The sequence below is a fragment of the Carex rostrata genome, chromosome 8 (genome assembly GCF_964058835.1).
Source record: "Carex rostrata chromosome 8, lpCarRost1.2, whole genome shotgun sequence".
NCBI classification, from domain to species: Eukaryota; Viridiplantae; Streptophyta; class Magnoliopsida; order Poales; family Cyperaceae; genus Carex; species Carex rostrata.
The window spans coordinates 13,112,119-13,128,686 of NC_135925.1; the positions used below are offsets into that span (position 1 = coordinate 13,112,119).

Genomic DNA, 16,568 nt, shown 5'->3' on the forward strand with positions numbered 1-16,568 from the left:
ATTTGATCTTTGCCTAAATTGTTCTACACATTTATGAACCACATCCTATTGAATACATAGATTGTCTAATGTTTTAATTCCATATTATATCACTTTAATTTATGACAACCATATATGACAGTATATAATTCATAATTATATTACATATATGCTCAACGTTGGATTAAGATCCAACAATCTCCCACTTGAGTAATATGTTATACTATTTTAACTATGTATTGTTAACCTTATGTGCGCACATACTTTTTTGTCATCATTATGTATTTCTAAACCAATTTCATTCATCAATTACATTAGCAAATGACTAAAACAGTTTTTGTCATATTTATTTTAGTTGTAACTAAATCATCAATAATCTCAGTACTAACATAACCAAATAACATGAATCATGATGTGGATGTGTAGCATAAAAATTACATGCAATTGTGATTTTACTGTGCCAATTTCTAACTAGGTCTCCCACTTAAAACTTGAATTGAATTTCATAAACTTATTGTAAAATTCCAAAATTCAAATAAACAATTCGCAGATTACATACTCAAATATAAGGTCAAAACAAAATTAGAGACAGAATGCATATAACAATCTTTTTGCAATATCATGCATATAACATAAATAACTTGTTTTCTGTCACAAGTTTCACATTCAAAATTACAATAAGTAAATAGAACATCAAAATAAACAACTAATGGACTCCCACTAAAACTGAATTTTTCTAACATAAATTACACCTATATAAGCAACATGCTCTTTAAATTTATTGGGTGATAATCCTTTAGTAAGTAGATCCGCTAATATGGAGTCTGTCCCTATATGTTCTATGGACAACTGACCATTCTGCACTCTTTCTTTTACAACCAAGAACTTAATATCAATGTACTTGGACTTTGAAGAACTGCAGTTGTTATTTGCGTATAGCACCGCTGAATTGTTGTCACAATACAATTTTAGTGGCATCTCAATAGATTCCACTATACACAGTCTAGTAACAAAATTGCGTAGCCATACATCATGATATCAGAGAGCAAGTAAGATTTTTCGCTGTCTGGCAGTTATCAGTCTATCTACTAACATCCAAAACATATTACTTTCAGTACATAAATTAGGGGTGCTAATGAGCCGGAACTCGCTCAAAACTCGGCCCAACTCATTAAACTACTCTTCAAGGCATACAACGCATCACCTATTGATCATAGAAAGGGCACAATTGGTAAGAAAAAAAATAGGAAAGCATATAATATCATAGTATATAAATACATGTGCAATGAGATACATCTGATGTCTTTTAAAAATCAAGAAACATATCGAATACCAGAGTTACTGGTGTATACTGGTACACTGGTACTGCTGTGGTACAGCAATAGTTCCAAAATTAAACTACACTATTTTAATTTTTTTTTCTTGGGGAATAATACATCATTAAACTAAGCCAATAAATTATAAGTGACAGTCAACTGAGATAAAGAAAGTGGGGTCCACTAAGTTAAAGGGCTATTGTCTATTGAGATGCTTGTTAAATTATTTCATATCTTACTGAGTAGTATTTTCTAAATTTATCCAAGGATCAAATATAAAATTCGGAATTGGATAACTATTTGGAACATTATCGTCTTTATACTAGTACTAATCGATTTCAGGTACCAGCCATGTTATGCATTGGTACAACCCTCCTTGGATTGGTACCAATTCAGTAAACAAGGAAACAATGAGAGAAAAAAAAAAAGACTCAGAGAGTTCCTATGCTAGTTCTGAAGATTACAACTCTCATGATACTGAATTCACTGGTAAAAATTTTAGAAATCCTATCAATTAGAAATCAAGTAGGAATTAGAAATCCTATCAGTTCACTTCACGTATAAACCTTAATGGGTTGCATTCAAAATCAAGTAGATATTCTAATTAAGCTCAAAAGATCCGAGTTTTTATCTGTTGTTCCAACTAAGGCATGAAAATCGAGCACGAGCAAGTGAGTTACCAGTTGAAACAGTTGAAGAGAGATAGCGAGGCATGCGCAAAGAGGGGACGAAGAGATATCAATCTGAGGACGACCCGAACGAGGAGGAGAAGAGGAGGTTCTCATGCACAAAGAGAGGCGAGCAGCTTGGGAACAAAGAAGAGGGAGATGGTGCGCGATTCGGCTCAATGGGCAACTCGGCTCGGATCGAATCAACTCGGTTAGGTTAGGGATAAATTATTTCAAGTTCGAGTCGAGTTTGGACTCAACTCGAATTAAACTCGGCTCAATTTGACCCATTCAAGAGTCCAACCCAAAGCCCATGAGTCGGCCCGACTCGTTTAGCAGGCCGTCGTAAATTGGATAGCTGCTATACAATGAAAAATTACAACAAACAATCCACGTTCCAGTTACACCTCAACCCTCTTTATGGCTGTTGCTATTCTCCAAATTCTATAAAGAAATACAAAAATTACATGGATTACTGTTTTGAGACCTTTAAATTTACTAATAGAAACAACTGGAACATCATTTATAAATTCAAATCACCAGATCCTTCCTTCGCCTCAATGTTTTCTTCCAAATGTTTCTCAAGCCTCATAAACACTGCCTCGGATACGCTGGCATCTATATCCGCAATTCTATTTATGAAATCCCTGGCATCTTCAAATCTATTATATCTGCAATAACCATCAACGATTGTTCTATAGCTCAATTCATTAGGTCTGCATTGGTGCTCCAACATGTACACAATAACCCCATTTGCCTCATTAAACATCTCCAACATTGCATACCCAGATATAAGTGTGCTATATGTGAAGATGCATGGTGACAACCCTTCATTCACCATTTCCAAAAACACCCTCAACGCCTCCTTCATCAGCCCTTGTTTGCAAAACCCATTAATAACAGTATTGTATGAAATTACATCAGGTTTTATGCCCTTTAAGTTACTAAGTTGTTTAAGCACTCGCTCTGCATCCCATGGTTCGCCTCCTTTTGCATACAAGTCAATCAAGCAATTATATGTAAGAAGATCAGGTTTGCGCCCGATTTTTGTGATCAAATTGAATATTTCCATCCCCTTATCAAACAAATTGTACCGGGCATAAATGGAGAGCATGGAATTGAGTATAGTGATATCAGGTTTGTAACCGTTTTTCTGTAACTCATGAAAAGCCCGCTCGGTATCATCTAAATTCCGACACTTGTAATTTGCAATTAATAGTGTCTTTAAGATAACCCAACTAGGGTATATGATCCCAGAATAAACCATCTTCTCTATCTCTTCTATCCCTTTCAGATTCTTCGCCTTTGTATAGCATCGTAACAACAGGGAATAAGAGGTCCCATCAGGCTTGAAACCCTTGTTCTTCATGTCACAAATTACAGAATTAGCTGCGGATACATCCCCCTTTTCGACATATGCAGTTAGAAGTGCATTGTAAGTGGTAATCCTAGGCAGGAATCCTGACTTGAGCATTTCATCAAACATCTTAAGTGCATCTTCCCTTGACCCACACCGCCCATAGGCCATTATGAGGGTTTCAAAGGTATCCCTGTCAGGTTCAACCCTCTGGCTCATCATTGCCGTGTAAACCTGGTTCACCGACTTCTCCTGTCCCAGCTTACCACACACGGCCAGCACTGTATTCCACGTAATCCGGTTCGGAGCACAACCATAATTTCTCATCTCCTCTAACATATGCATCATATCCTTCAATCTCTTCTCCTTACCAAGATTTGCAATCACAGCATTATAAGTCTCCACACTAGGCGGGCATCCTGATTTCTTCATAGTTTCAAACAAATGCAAGGCATTTTCCACCATGTTAACATCTCCGTACCCATTAATTATTGTGGTATATGTGACGGAATTAGGTTTAATCCCTTTACTAGCCATTTTATTTAACAAGGCTGCAGCCTCATCATACAATCCAGCATTTGAATAGCTGGCAGCTAACATATTGTAGGTGATGATATCTGGCATAATATTCTCACTCTCCATTTTGGCTAAAACATCAAGGGCTTCTTTAAATTTGCCAGTTTTGCTAAAAATTTGCAAGACAGAATTGTAGGTGACCAGGCCAGGTTTGTACCCATCTGATTTTATCTGTTCAAAGAAACTTCTAGCCTCATCTAATAGACCGTCCTTGCAGTATGCTGAGATGACAGTACTGCATGTGAAGTCATCATATTGGTAACCATTAGATTGTAATTCATGCAATAGACCACGAATCTTGTCGCATGAACCTCCCAATCGGCTGTACAAGTGTAGCATCACATTATAAGTGACAAGCGTCGGCATTAAACCATTTCCTTTAATGATGTCAAATAAAGTTATTGCCTTTTTATACTGGCTAGTACGCACATAACAATTGAGGATGGTGGTGTAAGCACGGATGTCAAGCAGGTAATATTGCAGGGGAATTTTGTCGAACACCTTACATGCAAGTGAGTGTTGTGACTCTTCGCCTAGGGCACGGGCCATAGTCTCTATAGCCGGAGTGTCAATCCTCAATTGGTTGTTTTGGGCCCATTCAAACAGAGCAAGTGCTCTCTCCCAGAATCCCAATTTAGTAAGGCCTTTCAACAACCCAGTCAATTCCACATTAGATATCTCATCTTTGAATTCATCCAGAAGTGCACGTAATGAGTTGAATGGGTGGTCGCGAATCAAACTGAGCAGATATTGGCCTTTAGTGGAGAGGAAAGATTGTGTATCGGGTAGCTCTTTATGGGTTTTCCCACCAGCAGGGGGTTGATAGGTGGCGGCAGCGGAGGTGGTGGTTCTGAGAACTTGCACAAGAGAATCTAAGGAGAGAGAATAGGAGGGCGGAGGGGGAGGAGGAGGAGGGAGAGGCAAGGTGAATTTTGGTGCTCTTGAGGTTGTATAATGAGAGGGAAGAATTGGTTTTTTTGGGATAGGAGCTGGCTCCATTAAAGAGAGAGAGACAGAGAAGCTGTCTTGTCTCGTTAATTTGATGTCATTTTGAAGTACACTATAGAGTATAGTGTATAGAAGCCTCACCTAGGGGTGATTAATGAGCGAGCATGAGCGAGTTAGGGTATGCTCATGCTCGCTCATTAAGTAAATGAGCGAGTTGTTAATGAGCGAGTTTAAATGAGCGGATAAATGAGCGAGTTGTAAATGAGCGAGCTTTTAATGAGCGAGTTATGAGCGGCTCACGAGTTATGACTTATGACTCATAACAAAATTATATAGTGTGCCCACGCATAACAAAATTTGTTAAAAGTCATCATAATAAAATCCAACAAATTGTCATAATTAATTTAAATGAGCGAGTTGTTATGACTATTACTTGTTTTGGGCTTTTGGTGGAGGTTTTGGTTCTGCCGATTTACAAAAAAAATGAATATGAAACTATAAATATTAGTATATTACATAGGATTAAATGTTACATTGTACTCATTATATTACACATAATTAAATATGAAACTATGCTCACTATCTATCAATCTTAATGAGGCAAGGTTGATGTTATACAGAATTACATAGGATTAAATGTGGCAGGGATTAGATGTGGCAAATTCTTGATGAGCGAGTTATGAGCGAGTTGGGTCATGCTCATGCTCGCTCATTAAGTAAATGAGCGAGTTGTTAATGAGCGAGTTTAAATGAGCGGATAAATGAGCGAGTTTAGATGAGCTTTTAATGAGCGAGTTATGAGCGGCTCACGAGTTATGAGCGATTTACTCACCCCTAGCCTCACCGTCTCCAGAGTGGGTATCCTCTGAGATATCTCAACTTTTGTGTGACCGACGTGTCCGGTGCCTATTCGGGGGTGATGTAGAGGGTCAGTATTATGTGTGCTTTGAGATTCGTGCAGAACGTATTTAAACGGTTGGAATTTTCCATAAAGTCACGCAAAGTTTGAGATATCTCAGAGGATACGAATTCACCGTCTCCAGCCCAATAAAGGAGACGGGTGGTGTTCGTGAGCCGAATAATTTCTCATCTAATCTCATCTCTCGCTTGCTGCTGGATGTCTAATAACTGGTAAGTGATAAGCAGCCAGGAAGCCGCGACTTCCCATCTTCACCGCACTTTGTTTGAAAAATATCACTTGAGAAAATCCTAACCGTTCGTCCCACTGAGAACTGAGGATCATTTAAAAACGAATGTGACGTAATAACCCCAAATTTTTTGAATTTTTTTATAAACCATAATTAGAAAAAAAATTTTTACGAAACCAATATGATTATCTTTTTTTTTTTTTTACAAAAAGCATAAAAATCGAAATACCATTTTAATTTTTTTTTTAAGACCGAATTGTCATTGGGTTTAGATCCCCTAAAGTAACACAATCTTTGGGTTTTGGATCAAGCCTTTCCAATTTGAATCTGTTGTTCGAGATTACTTCGTGATTCGAATTCATATCTCGGGATGTGTGCGCTCTACTTCGGCTAGATTACTATCATGGATTCGAATTGGACGGAATCGATTTAAAACCCAAAGATTGGGTTACTTCACTGGATCCAAACTAATTGCTATTTCGGTTCCAGTCGTTTTGACATATTTTGAGAAAAAAATACGTAGAAAAATTATAAAAATACCTGAAACCAAATTGCCATTTGGGTCCAAAAAAAAATATTTTGAGACCGAATGACATTTCGGTTCTTATAATTTTTATAAAAAAAGAAATAATCATGTTGATTTCATTAAAAAAAAATTCTAATTATAATTTATAAAAAAAATTCAATTTTTTTAGTTACCTTCTCGACACTCGAAAATTTTAATTTTAATATTAATTTCTGAAAAAAATTATCTGTTCGTGCAACGTGGTTCTGCATATGATGAAAAAGTCATAGTTATGCATATTTTAGTGTTGCACATGATAAAATAGGTAAAAATTAAATTGAATATAGTAGAAAATCATACGCAACACCAATATGTACATGACTTCTTGATCATACACAATACTAATTTATGCACGTGATAAATTTTCACCGCAAGAACAAAATCATAATTTAAAAATACTGAGGTGGTAATAAAAAATGAGTAAAGCTAGCGTGTGACATGCTCACCAAGAAAGTTTGGTGAGCATAACTCCAAAAGTATATCGGATCGACGTCAAATGTCAAATCCAAACCGTTGAAATCCATGTACTTCATGAGTGATGCATATATATGCAAAATTTTGAAAGTTTCGAGTTTATTTGCTACACGGTCAAGTGGTCAAAGAAATGAACATTTTATTATAAGTTATTTTATATATTCAATTTTTATTATTTCTTTGACCACTTGACCGTGTAGCAAATAAACTCGAAACTTTCAAAATTTTGCATGTATATGCATCACTCATGAAGTACATGAATTTCAACGGTTTGGATTTAACATTTGACGTCGATCCGATATACTTTTGGAGTTATGCTCACCAAACTTTCTTGGTGAGCATGTCACACGCTAGCTTTACTCATAAAAAATTTTGCCGCAAGAACGATTGGAAGCGGTAACCTTCCTGGGTTCCATGAGTCCGGATCCACTGAAGATAACATAAACGAATCAGTCTATTTGAGATCCCATTCTTATTTTTAATATAGTTTTAAGGTAAAATATTATAAATAATGTAAAATTAATTTTTATTCGTAGTTGAAAAATTTTATATGTTTGACTTTTATTTACGTTTGATTTCCATAGTATAAAAAGTCTAACTCTGTCCTTAAAAAATAACTCAAATTTTGAATTAGATCTAAACCGTTCAATCATAATCCGGATCTAAAAACAAAATGCACGAACTCTTCTAATATTTGAGTTACCTTAGGTTATATGAATTTGATTTCCATTACCATAATCATCAAGGGATGTAACCAGCCGATTGAGGTTAGTTTGTTTTGACAAAACGAGCTGGATCTGATTTTCTTGTCTAGCTAGCTCGTTAACAGATCGTTCATCTTATGAACTATGCATATATCAAAAAATAATATTGATTGAATTGTGAGTTGCTCATAAATCACGAATAATAATAAAAAAAAATTATCTTTTTTATGTAATAAGTTTCTCCTGATGATGGGTATGAAAAATAATAGTAAAAGAGTTCAAAAAATAGTTGCAACAAGCTGAGGAATAGTTGAGCTGAGATAAGCTTAAACTCGCTAATGATGAACCAAGTCGGAATTAAAGCGAGTTAATTACAAACTTTTTTCGAACTAATCTTGAATGAGTCACAAGCTACGAGTTTTTGTGAATAATATATTAAAACAACAGAAAAATCTCCATTTTACTTATAAAGTAATTATAAATATTAATATAATAATTTTAGTATAATTGTAGAGATATAAGATAATGACTGAATTAATAATATCATTTAAAATATTATGTTAGTTTGTAAATGACACTTATACAGATATAAACTTAAAATGATAAATTTACTTACAATTAAAATTGCATGAAGATAATAGAAAGTTTATTGAGAGCTAAGTAATTGGCAAAAACAAATTATCTTATATAATTATAGAAATGAAGACTCTTATATGTTGGCAGAATTTCACATGTATCCTTCAAGAACTACAAATACGTTTTAAATCCTACTGGTGAATGCAGCTAATGTTGTAGATATTTATACCTGTTTTTGTTGTATTTTCTAACATATTTCAGGTGTTTCACAGTAGAAAGATTGAAAATATTACATTCGCGTACAAAACAAATCAAAACCAGCACAAATCCACCACGTAGAAGCACACGAGTTTATGTGATTCAAGTGAAAAGTATTGCAGCAAATTGGCAACGGTTCAATATTTGCGAGCTTTACAGCAAACAGTGGTGCTGAATTCAGATTGGGTTGTTCCCAATTTATATCGTCCATTACAAGTCGTATGATTTACAATACTGTTGACTAAATAGCTGGCCAAATTGCCCAATTTTGATATCGATTTAGTCACGAATTCTCCGAAAAATCTAATCTAAATTGAATGACACTGCACAGATCTCCCAGGGACCGTGTAAATTTTTTGTACTTTGGAGAGTTTAATCGCTACAGCATCTCCAAACTATGCAGCAAGAATAATTTAATTAATCAGTAAATCAATAAATATATAATAAACAAACAATGACGATGACAATAATGATATTTTAGTAACACGTTAGAACATCAAGATAGGTCATTTAGTCCCAGAAAAAGTTCAGAAATGCAAAAGAATTATACCAATTCAATCTATACAGCAGAAGCCAAACTTACAGTATTAGCCCTCAACTCTTTTGTATATTTTATCAACACTATTTCTCTACCTCTTTAGACAGACCACCTAGCTTTCAGATTTTTTTTTTTTTTGTATCTTTCCCCCTTTCTCTCAAGGAATTCATATATATTAGTCCCAACAATATTCAACAAGTAATTATTTTTCCGATTTACATGAATAACAAAATAGTTAGTAACAAACAATGGTTAGCTCAGCTTAGCTCTTCTCCCTCTCCTGGGTCGGGGGGTTGGGCTTTTTTGCTGACTTTCTTTTGTACCATTTTCATTAGCTATGCCACAACATGAGTTGCGTGCAACTCCACTCCCAGCTTCCGACTTTCTTCTGCCCCTACGGGCCCTACCACCTCTTGTTCCTTGTGATGTACTGAAAAGGTACACATTTAATATTTGTGATTGTAACATATTTTCTCTCAAATATCCTTTCAAATGTAATGTTTACTTATTTTATGTTTGAGAGGAGATAAAAAAAGATACTTTGGTGCCATAATATCGCCTTCATTCATAATTAGCTTTGACGCAGAGTGCATTTTGATTGGCGGGTCACAACCTATGTCAAACAAGCAAAAATTAGAGTTGTTTTTTTTTAATATGCATCATGCAGATAAATTCTAAACATGAAATTAAACACTTTGGGTGGTACTAGTTCTCTGATATCTCAAATAAAAAAATAAAAAAAAAGTTTTCTGATATCCAATTTCCATAATCACATGCGCTAGCTTTGCTAGTTCAATTAAACCTCTTAACTTATTTTTTCCTTTTTAATTGATTGGGCGAGAGAGTTTCTCTGGATCAATCATTTCCTATCAAGGACAAATTAAAGAATGATTGCTACCAGCTTGGATAATACCACAGTAGATGATGCATAGACAAGATAAAGACTATTAAAGAACTAAAATCAGAAAAATACAAACCTCCGGGTCGATTCTCAGGCACATCCATTGCACAGGTCGCATAAGGTACCCAAGCATTGCCAAGTTGATCCTTTATACCCATAAAAAAGTAATAATACAACAAAAGAAAAAAAGTGAAAACAAATGAATTTCACTTAGAAAGAAAGAAAGAAAGAAAAGGCTACACAATTAAATGCAAACAAAGCTCCGATTACCATAAAATCAAATGTGAACCCCTAAACTAATGAATTTCACTTAAACCTAACCCAACTCGCTATATTAACTCACAATACCATGCAATTACACCACAATAGTCTCAATTTTATTATCACCATTTTTTTCGGACACCTTCAATTGGTAAATCACAAAAACAAAAATATGCCAACAAAACAAGAGTTGCATCCAAAAGTACTTAACTGCAGTAAAAACTGCTACAATAATTATTGTGATAGAATGGTATTAATATACCTCACTAAATAATAATGATAACTGTACATTAAAAGCTTACTGTATTATGAGGCACTTTGGATGAACTATCATAGGTTTTATAAGACTTGTTAACATGTAGGTCCACTGGATCCAGAGGGATAGCCGTCAGTATTGGAGTGTCATTTACTCCAATGGAAGCTGCCTTAGCGTAAAAAAACAAGGTCACAACCAAGAGTTACTGTTTGATAACAGTAATGCTTTTTGTAGGTCAAAGACCTGTACTTGACAATATCTAAAATCACAAGTAAACTGACTCTAGTTGTTCAATTTGGGGAAGCTGGACCATACAGACTAGGTACTATCCAAGGTTTTGGTACCAGTATTGGTATGTACCGTTTCTTAGTGTAGTAAAGAAGGGACATGGTATATGCATGACTAGTAGATAGGGAACCTCTGAAACATTAGAAATGTCTCATACGCTCCTATAAATATGGAAAAGATATCCCTTTTCTCTTCATTCCTGTAGAACACTATGCACTAAGAAAAGATACTTCTTCATTTATAGAAAGATGGAAGGTAATGGAAAAAGGTTTTGTTTTGGAATATTTTAGAGAGTGAACTTGGAAAGAGGTAAGGGGCCATTTGTGACTGCTACAGTTATATATGCACTTTCTATTCTTTTATGTGTGCAATTTCTTATGTTGCAGGGCTATACACGATACTTGGCTTTAATGTCTTATGGCAAATTGAAGATGGTCATTGTGTTCAGCACAAATCATGTTTCAGATCTTGTGCAAATGGGGCAGGACATAAGTTGGTGGAATTTCTGAAAATTTTAGCTGCCTATTTTTTTTTACTTTATTAGAGTTTAATTTTTGCTTTCAAAATGTGCTCATTGGAGTCATTAAGTAACCCATGTAATCACCACATAATTATGAGATTAATTCTACCTTGAGTTTGATAAGTCGATTGGACACTAGAATTAACATCAAGCTGCTTGAATTTCGGTATATCCAAAGAGCCTGCTGCTATTACCATAAGCTTAACTCTCTTGGTTCTATCAGGTGGTACCCCCAATGCAGAGCTCTCGCATCCTCTCTTAAATACCTATTAACAAACTTCGATAAGTAAAAAATTATGCTTTTCATATTCCAAAGTATCACAATAAAGCATGAAAATTACCTTAGCACAGTTCTTTTGAGGCAGAGAATTCATGTATGCTCTGGCCAATTCTACAGGAGACGATCCTGTTTCTGGATCAAACTCCTATAGTAAACCACCAAAAAAAATCAAATTATAGGAGAAAAAAAGTAGGTTTCAGAAAGGGAGCATATGAGCTATATGATATACATAGCTTTTGTGGTGTGGCGGATAGATAAATTTACACAAAAGAAGAGGTAAACCTACAAGCTGATTGGTGTTCAACATGCAGGGTCCACCTTCTGGAGATTTCTCAGCATCTAACCATTTTTTGGCCTCATTGATGGCTGTGTATTCTAGATTACGGGTATGGTTAGGAGATGAGCCTAGTGAGAAAAACTTGGGGCTCAAGAAAGAGGATCCTAAATTGGGCGGTAGTGTCTTGTCCTTTTCACAAGAAATGGGTTGTTCATCTGAGTTTATAACCCGTGATTGGATAAGGTCTACTAGATTGTTGCACTCCTCCCTGCAATGCAATTATTAGAAACTTCTCTTCACATTGGCTGGTGCTAAGAGGTAAATCCATACAGTAGTACTGGTTCCCCAAATGGAAGTAAAGCCTGGATTAGCCTCAATCAGGCATATAAGCTTCAATTAAGCCAATTGCAATCAATTACATAACAAAAGTATCATCAGTTATTGGTATCATCAATTTGTTTACCATAAACCCTGAAAACTCAAACACTTGTCAGCTGCTGACAAGATTTCAAAAAAAAAATAAACCCTGAAAACTGAAAGACAGTAAAAAGATCAGCACTGCAATTTTTCTGATTTATTGGATCAGGATTATTGCAGCAGATATAGAGATATATGACCAGTACTAAACCATTTATAGCAGTGCTGGTACAAATTGACATGAGACACCAACCAGAGGTTGATAAATTTTGTCTGGTTGTCGAAATATTTTAAAAAAAATGCAATGTATAATACTAGTCAAGTATTACCATACAAGTCAGACTATGACACAATATGATGATTAATAATGTACTGAACATGGGTCTCAAGGAGAACTTTATGTATACTCCCTTGAAAAGAGACCCCAATCTCCCTATCTCATTCTGTCCTGCATGATTCCAGTAGGATGTATAGTTTATGTTATCATGGATGTTGGAGCTCTTGGAGCAGAGACAATATAGTGAAATATTCAAGGAGGTATTTGGATCACTTATGGAGGGGTTTGATCAATACTGGAAGGACTTGATCGAATCAGAATTATAAAAAATGGATTACTGAGAATTCCAGAGGCGGCAACACATTATGGGTGTGTGTAACACACCAATGTGCCAGAAGAATCAGTTGCGATGGATTACATTGACTGGGTAACGGATTCAATGTGTTACAGGGGGCCAACATGCGCCCCCTCTGGCCATTTCCTTGGTATTTGATCCTATTCACTTCTCTCTTGATGTGTACTTGTTAGACCTAGAAACCCGAGAGACAATTACATCATTAAAGGCGTGTTCCACTAAGTTTGGTTTGAGAACGGTTGTTTCACTTACTCTTGAAATGAGATCACATCCAAGGGTTGATGTAATAATTGTGTGAAAGAAACCCCTTGATAAAGGGAGACACTTCCGAATGGTACGCTTAATGGTTTTTCCTTGCTTTTCTTTCATCGGAAAAATGTACTCGCACAGACAGAGTTAGATATGCAAATGTGGGGTCAAATCAATAAACCCCACTTATTTTGCCAAAAACCTCTTGTAATCATGCAAACTATGAGCTTTATTGTAAAAGACATTTCTTTTACTTCAGATATTAGAAGGGACTCTAGGCATAAAATACTTTTATTTACCTTGAGAAAGTTTCTTCCATGAGAAGTTGCTCAATGGCTTGTTTTGAATTAATTTCTGAAACAACATCTAAGTCTTGATCCAAACAATCCACCATTTTTGAATCCCTTTCCATCTAGCAAAAGTGAAAAAAAAGTTTAAAAAAGGGTTAGGGAGAGACTTATATAGTTAAAATACAGCTTTCACGAATGAAATTTAATCTAGCTGTTGCTAGGATGGACACCAGGGATTATTTCCCCCACATTTTTTAAATGATTCATCTAGATCCCGTACCAGTATGCTAAGCCTGATACTATATTGTTTCAGTCAATTGTTTTGTTATTTTCCTGGCTTATGTGTGCTCCATTGCAAAGTTGATGGTAAACATTCCACCTTGAGTTAAATTGAGGGCAATCAAATCTTGATTAAAGCTTAATAGAGAGCATAAGGCTAACGGAACCAAAATTTGGGTTATGTTGGGGCTTGATTGCATATATGAGACACCCTTACAATAGCGTCAGGTCCTATAGCAGTGACAGGCCAAATTTCATATAACAGAAGAAATAGCAATACCTAATTGATCTTTCACATCGCTTTTTTTTTTTTTTTTTTTTGATAAAGAGGCTAAAGCTCATTTCATTAGAGAAAAGGTTAACTTACAGCCACATCAGTTCTGTCTTAACAAAAGATAACCGAAAAAGCTAACAAGTTCATCTACATTCTACACAATTAAGCCACACACTGGGGCTGAGGGTAAGTATGATATTAACAAAATTTGGCTTAGCAGCCCTGGTTCTGATCTTTCACATCACAAAACATCGAATTTGAGTTTCCTTTGCAATATCGAGGTTAACCACATGCATGTATGATTACAATTATCATTTTGCATCTCTTCAAGTTTCGTACCTGGAAGGGATATCTCTAAGAAATTGAATTAAAAACTGACAAGGACAGCAATGAAAAAGTAAGGTCTTTGGAGGGTGTAAGCACAAAAGGAAGTCGACAATTATTTAAAAAGAAAAAACCTGGTTCAAGTCGCCATTCCTCGTAGTAGAAATAGCCAGACTAGCGTCTACACCTAAGAATATTGGAAATAATAACAGTATATTGAATAATCAGTTTAAGTCGTCATTCATTTCATTGCCTTTTCAAAATTGTTCAGTTCAAAAAAAATTCGAAATCTAAACTACATTATTCGTTTTTGTTTGAAATTTGCCAAAAATGCAAGCCATGAAGCATCCATGGAGAATGAGATGACATAATTACCTTTCTCATCTGAAGACACAGAACCGGAGGTGGAGGAGGAGGAAGAAGAAGGTGTGTCGGAGCCTAGGACAGCGTTGAGAAATCTCTCGGCGCCAGTCAAGAGGCCATTGATCCAGCCATCGCCATTGCTGAGCGGCGGGTGCTCTCCTTCTCCTCCTGGTTGCATCTCACGTGCGCCTCACGTGACCCTCCACTGATATGATGGGAGGAGACGAGACGAGACGAGACGAGACGAGAGTCACGAGACGCAGAGAATTGGAGAGAGAGAAAAGGAGGGAAGGGGAAGAAAACGTCCCTCGTACAAATATTTTATTCGAGGCAATTACAGATACGCCCTCGTACAAATATTTTATTCAACTTTCTTTGAGTTTTCGTCTCACATTCTGTTGCCCCCCTTGTTAAGTGAACAAATTACATTCAAATCCCGGGATTCTTCAATCTGTGCAATTTTTTTAAATTAATGTAAAGATCAGTAACTGCTTATCTCAACATTGTAGTATTCTTATTCTTATTCATTTCTAATTTCTTTTATCTTTTTACAGTATATAATGAATATATGAAATTTAGTTTAATAACTTAAAAAGTTCCTGAAATTTTAGATAAATCACAGCAAAATCGGTTGTTGTTGATGATCAGGAGCAAAGATAGCAATTTCGGATATTTTGTTGTTTATTTTTAGTGTGGGGTTTGTAATTTGTTAGAATGGCAAAAAGAATTTGCGGATCTCAAGTTAAAGACTAATTTGGTAAATAATGGATAACAAAAAACCAACAAAATATTAATTTATGGTCCTTTTTTTTCATTATAACAGTATATGTTGAGCAGAACAAACAACATTTGTGGACATTGAAGCTTTATTGTTGTACTGGAGTTGTTTTCCGAGTTCGATCAGAATAAAAATTATTAAAAAAAAGTGAAAATTTTATAAAAGGTGATTATTATGTAGAATAAATATTGTATTGAACAAGTTTTGGAAACAAAGAAATTTTCTTTTTTGAAATGATAAGATGTGTACAATTCATGAAAGAGTTGATTATTTCCTTTAAATAATATAATTTATCCCACGATAATTCATGCATAGAAATATAAAAGAGGAATGTTTTTATGAATTATATTTTGAATATATCAAACAATTATTTCTTTTAAATGAGGAAAGAGATTTATGACATATATACAAGTCATCTAATCAAAATTAAGGAGAGGAGAGAAATAAATCGAATCACATGTCTAAAAAAATTAGATACTTTAATTCTCTTTATGTATTATAAATTTTGCTATCCTCCTAGTCGTATTTGAAAAGGTCATTTTATTTATTTATTTATTTTATGTGTTATAAATTTTGCTCTCCTATGTTTTGAAAAGGTCATTTTTCTTTATTTATTTATTTTGGGAAGATGGGGATAGGGAGGATGGAATGCGTATCCTCTGCGTTAACTCAAAAAAGAATCTTTTGAGTTAATGAATCTTTATTGTCTGATTTTAAACATAGTCAATTTGGTTTTTACCTATAACATAGAGGTCCTTTAATAATAGTGCAAATTTAGTCTGCATGAATTTTAAAACAGATTGGATGGCCGAAATACATTAATTCAAAATATTTCCTTTAGAGTTAAATGCTGAGGATACGAATTCAGGGAGGATGTGGGGGCGAGGGAGGAGGACTCACATTCAGTGCAATATCTGATTAGTATAATGAGATATGTGTTGTTGTTTTTTAGTAAAGGTTGGAAGTCAAATTAACTAAGTATTTAATATTCACAAAGAATTTTCTTATTCGGATTTTATATTTGCGATTTCAATAATGAAATACGAGTCGTTAGTTTTACTAACTCGACATA

At 35.0% G+C, this 16,568-nt stretch overlaps 2 protein-coding genes across 2 annotated transcripts; both read right to left on the reverse strand.

Annotated features, from left to right (window-relative positions):
* Positions 1-2,309: 2,309 nt before the first annotated feature.
* LOC144557941 (Tetratricopeptide repeat (TPR)-like superfamily protein) lies at positions 2,310-4,959 on the reverse strand. Its single transcript, XM_078306613.1, has one exon. The coding sequence runs from the start codon at positions 4,893-4,895 to the stop codon at positions 2,487-2,489; it is 2,409 nt and encodes an 802-aa protein (XP_078162739.1). The 5' UTR covers positions 4,896-4,959; the 3' UTR covers positions 2,310-2,486.
* A 4,255-nt stretch (positions 4,960-9,214) lies between these two features.
* On the reverse strand, positions 9,215-14,975 carry LOC144558859 (uncharacterized). The gene is made up of 10 exons (XM_078307762.1): positions 14,731-14,975; positions 14,490-14,542; positions 13,488-13,600; positions 11,900-12,158; positions 11,675-11,758; positions 11,443-11,599; positions 10,572-10,690; positions 10,085-10,154; positions 9,648-9,720; positions 9,215-9,537 (listed from the first exon to the last, which is right to left on the reverse strand). Exons 1-10 carry the CDS (start codon positions 14,894-14,896, stop codon positions 9,360-9,362), a joined length of 1,272 nt encoding a protein of 423 aa, XP_078163888.1. The 5' UTR covers positions 14,897-14,975; the 3' UTR covers positions 9,215-9,359.
* Positions 14,976-16,568: the final 1,593 nt, after the last annotated feature.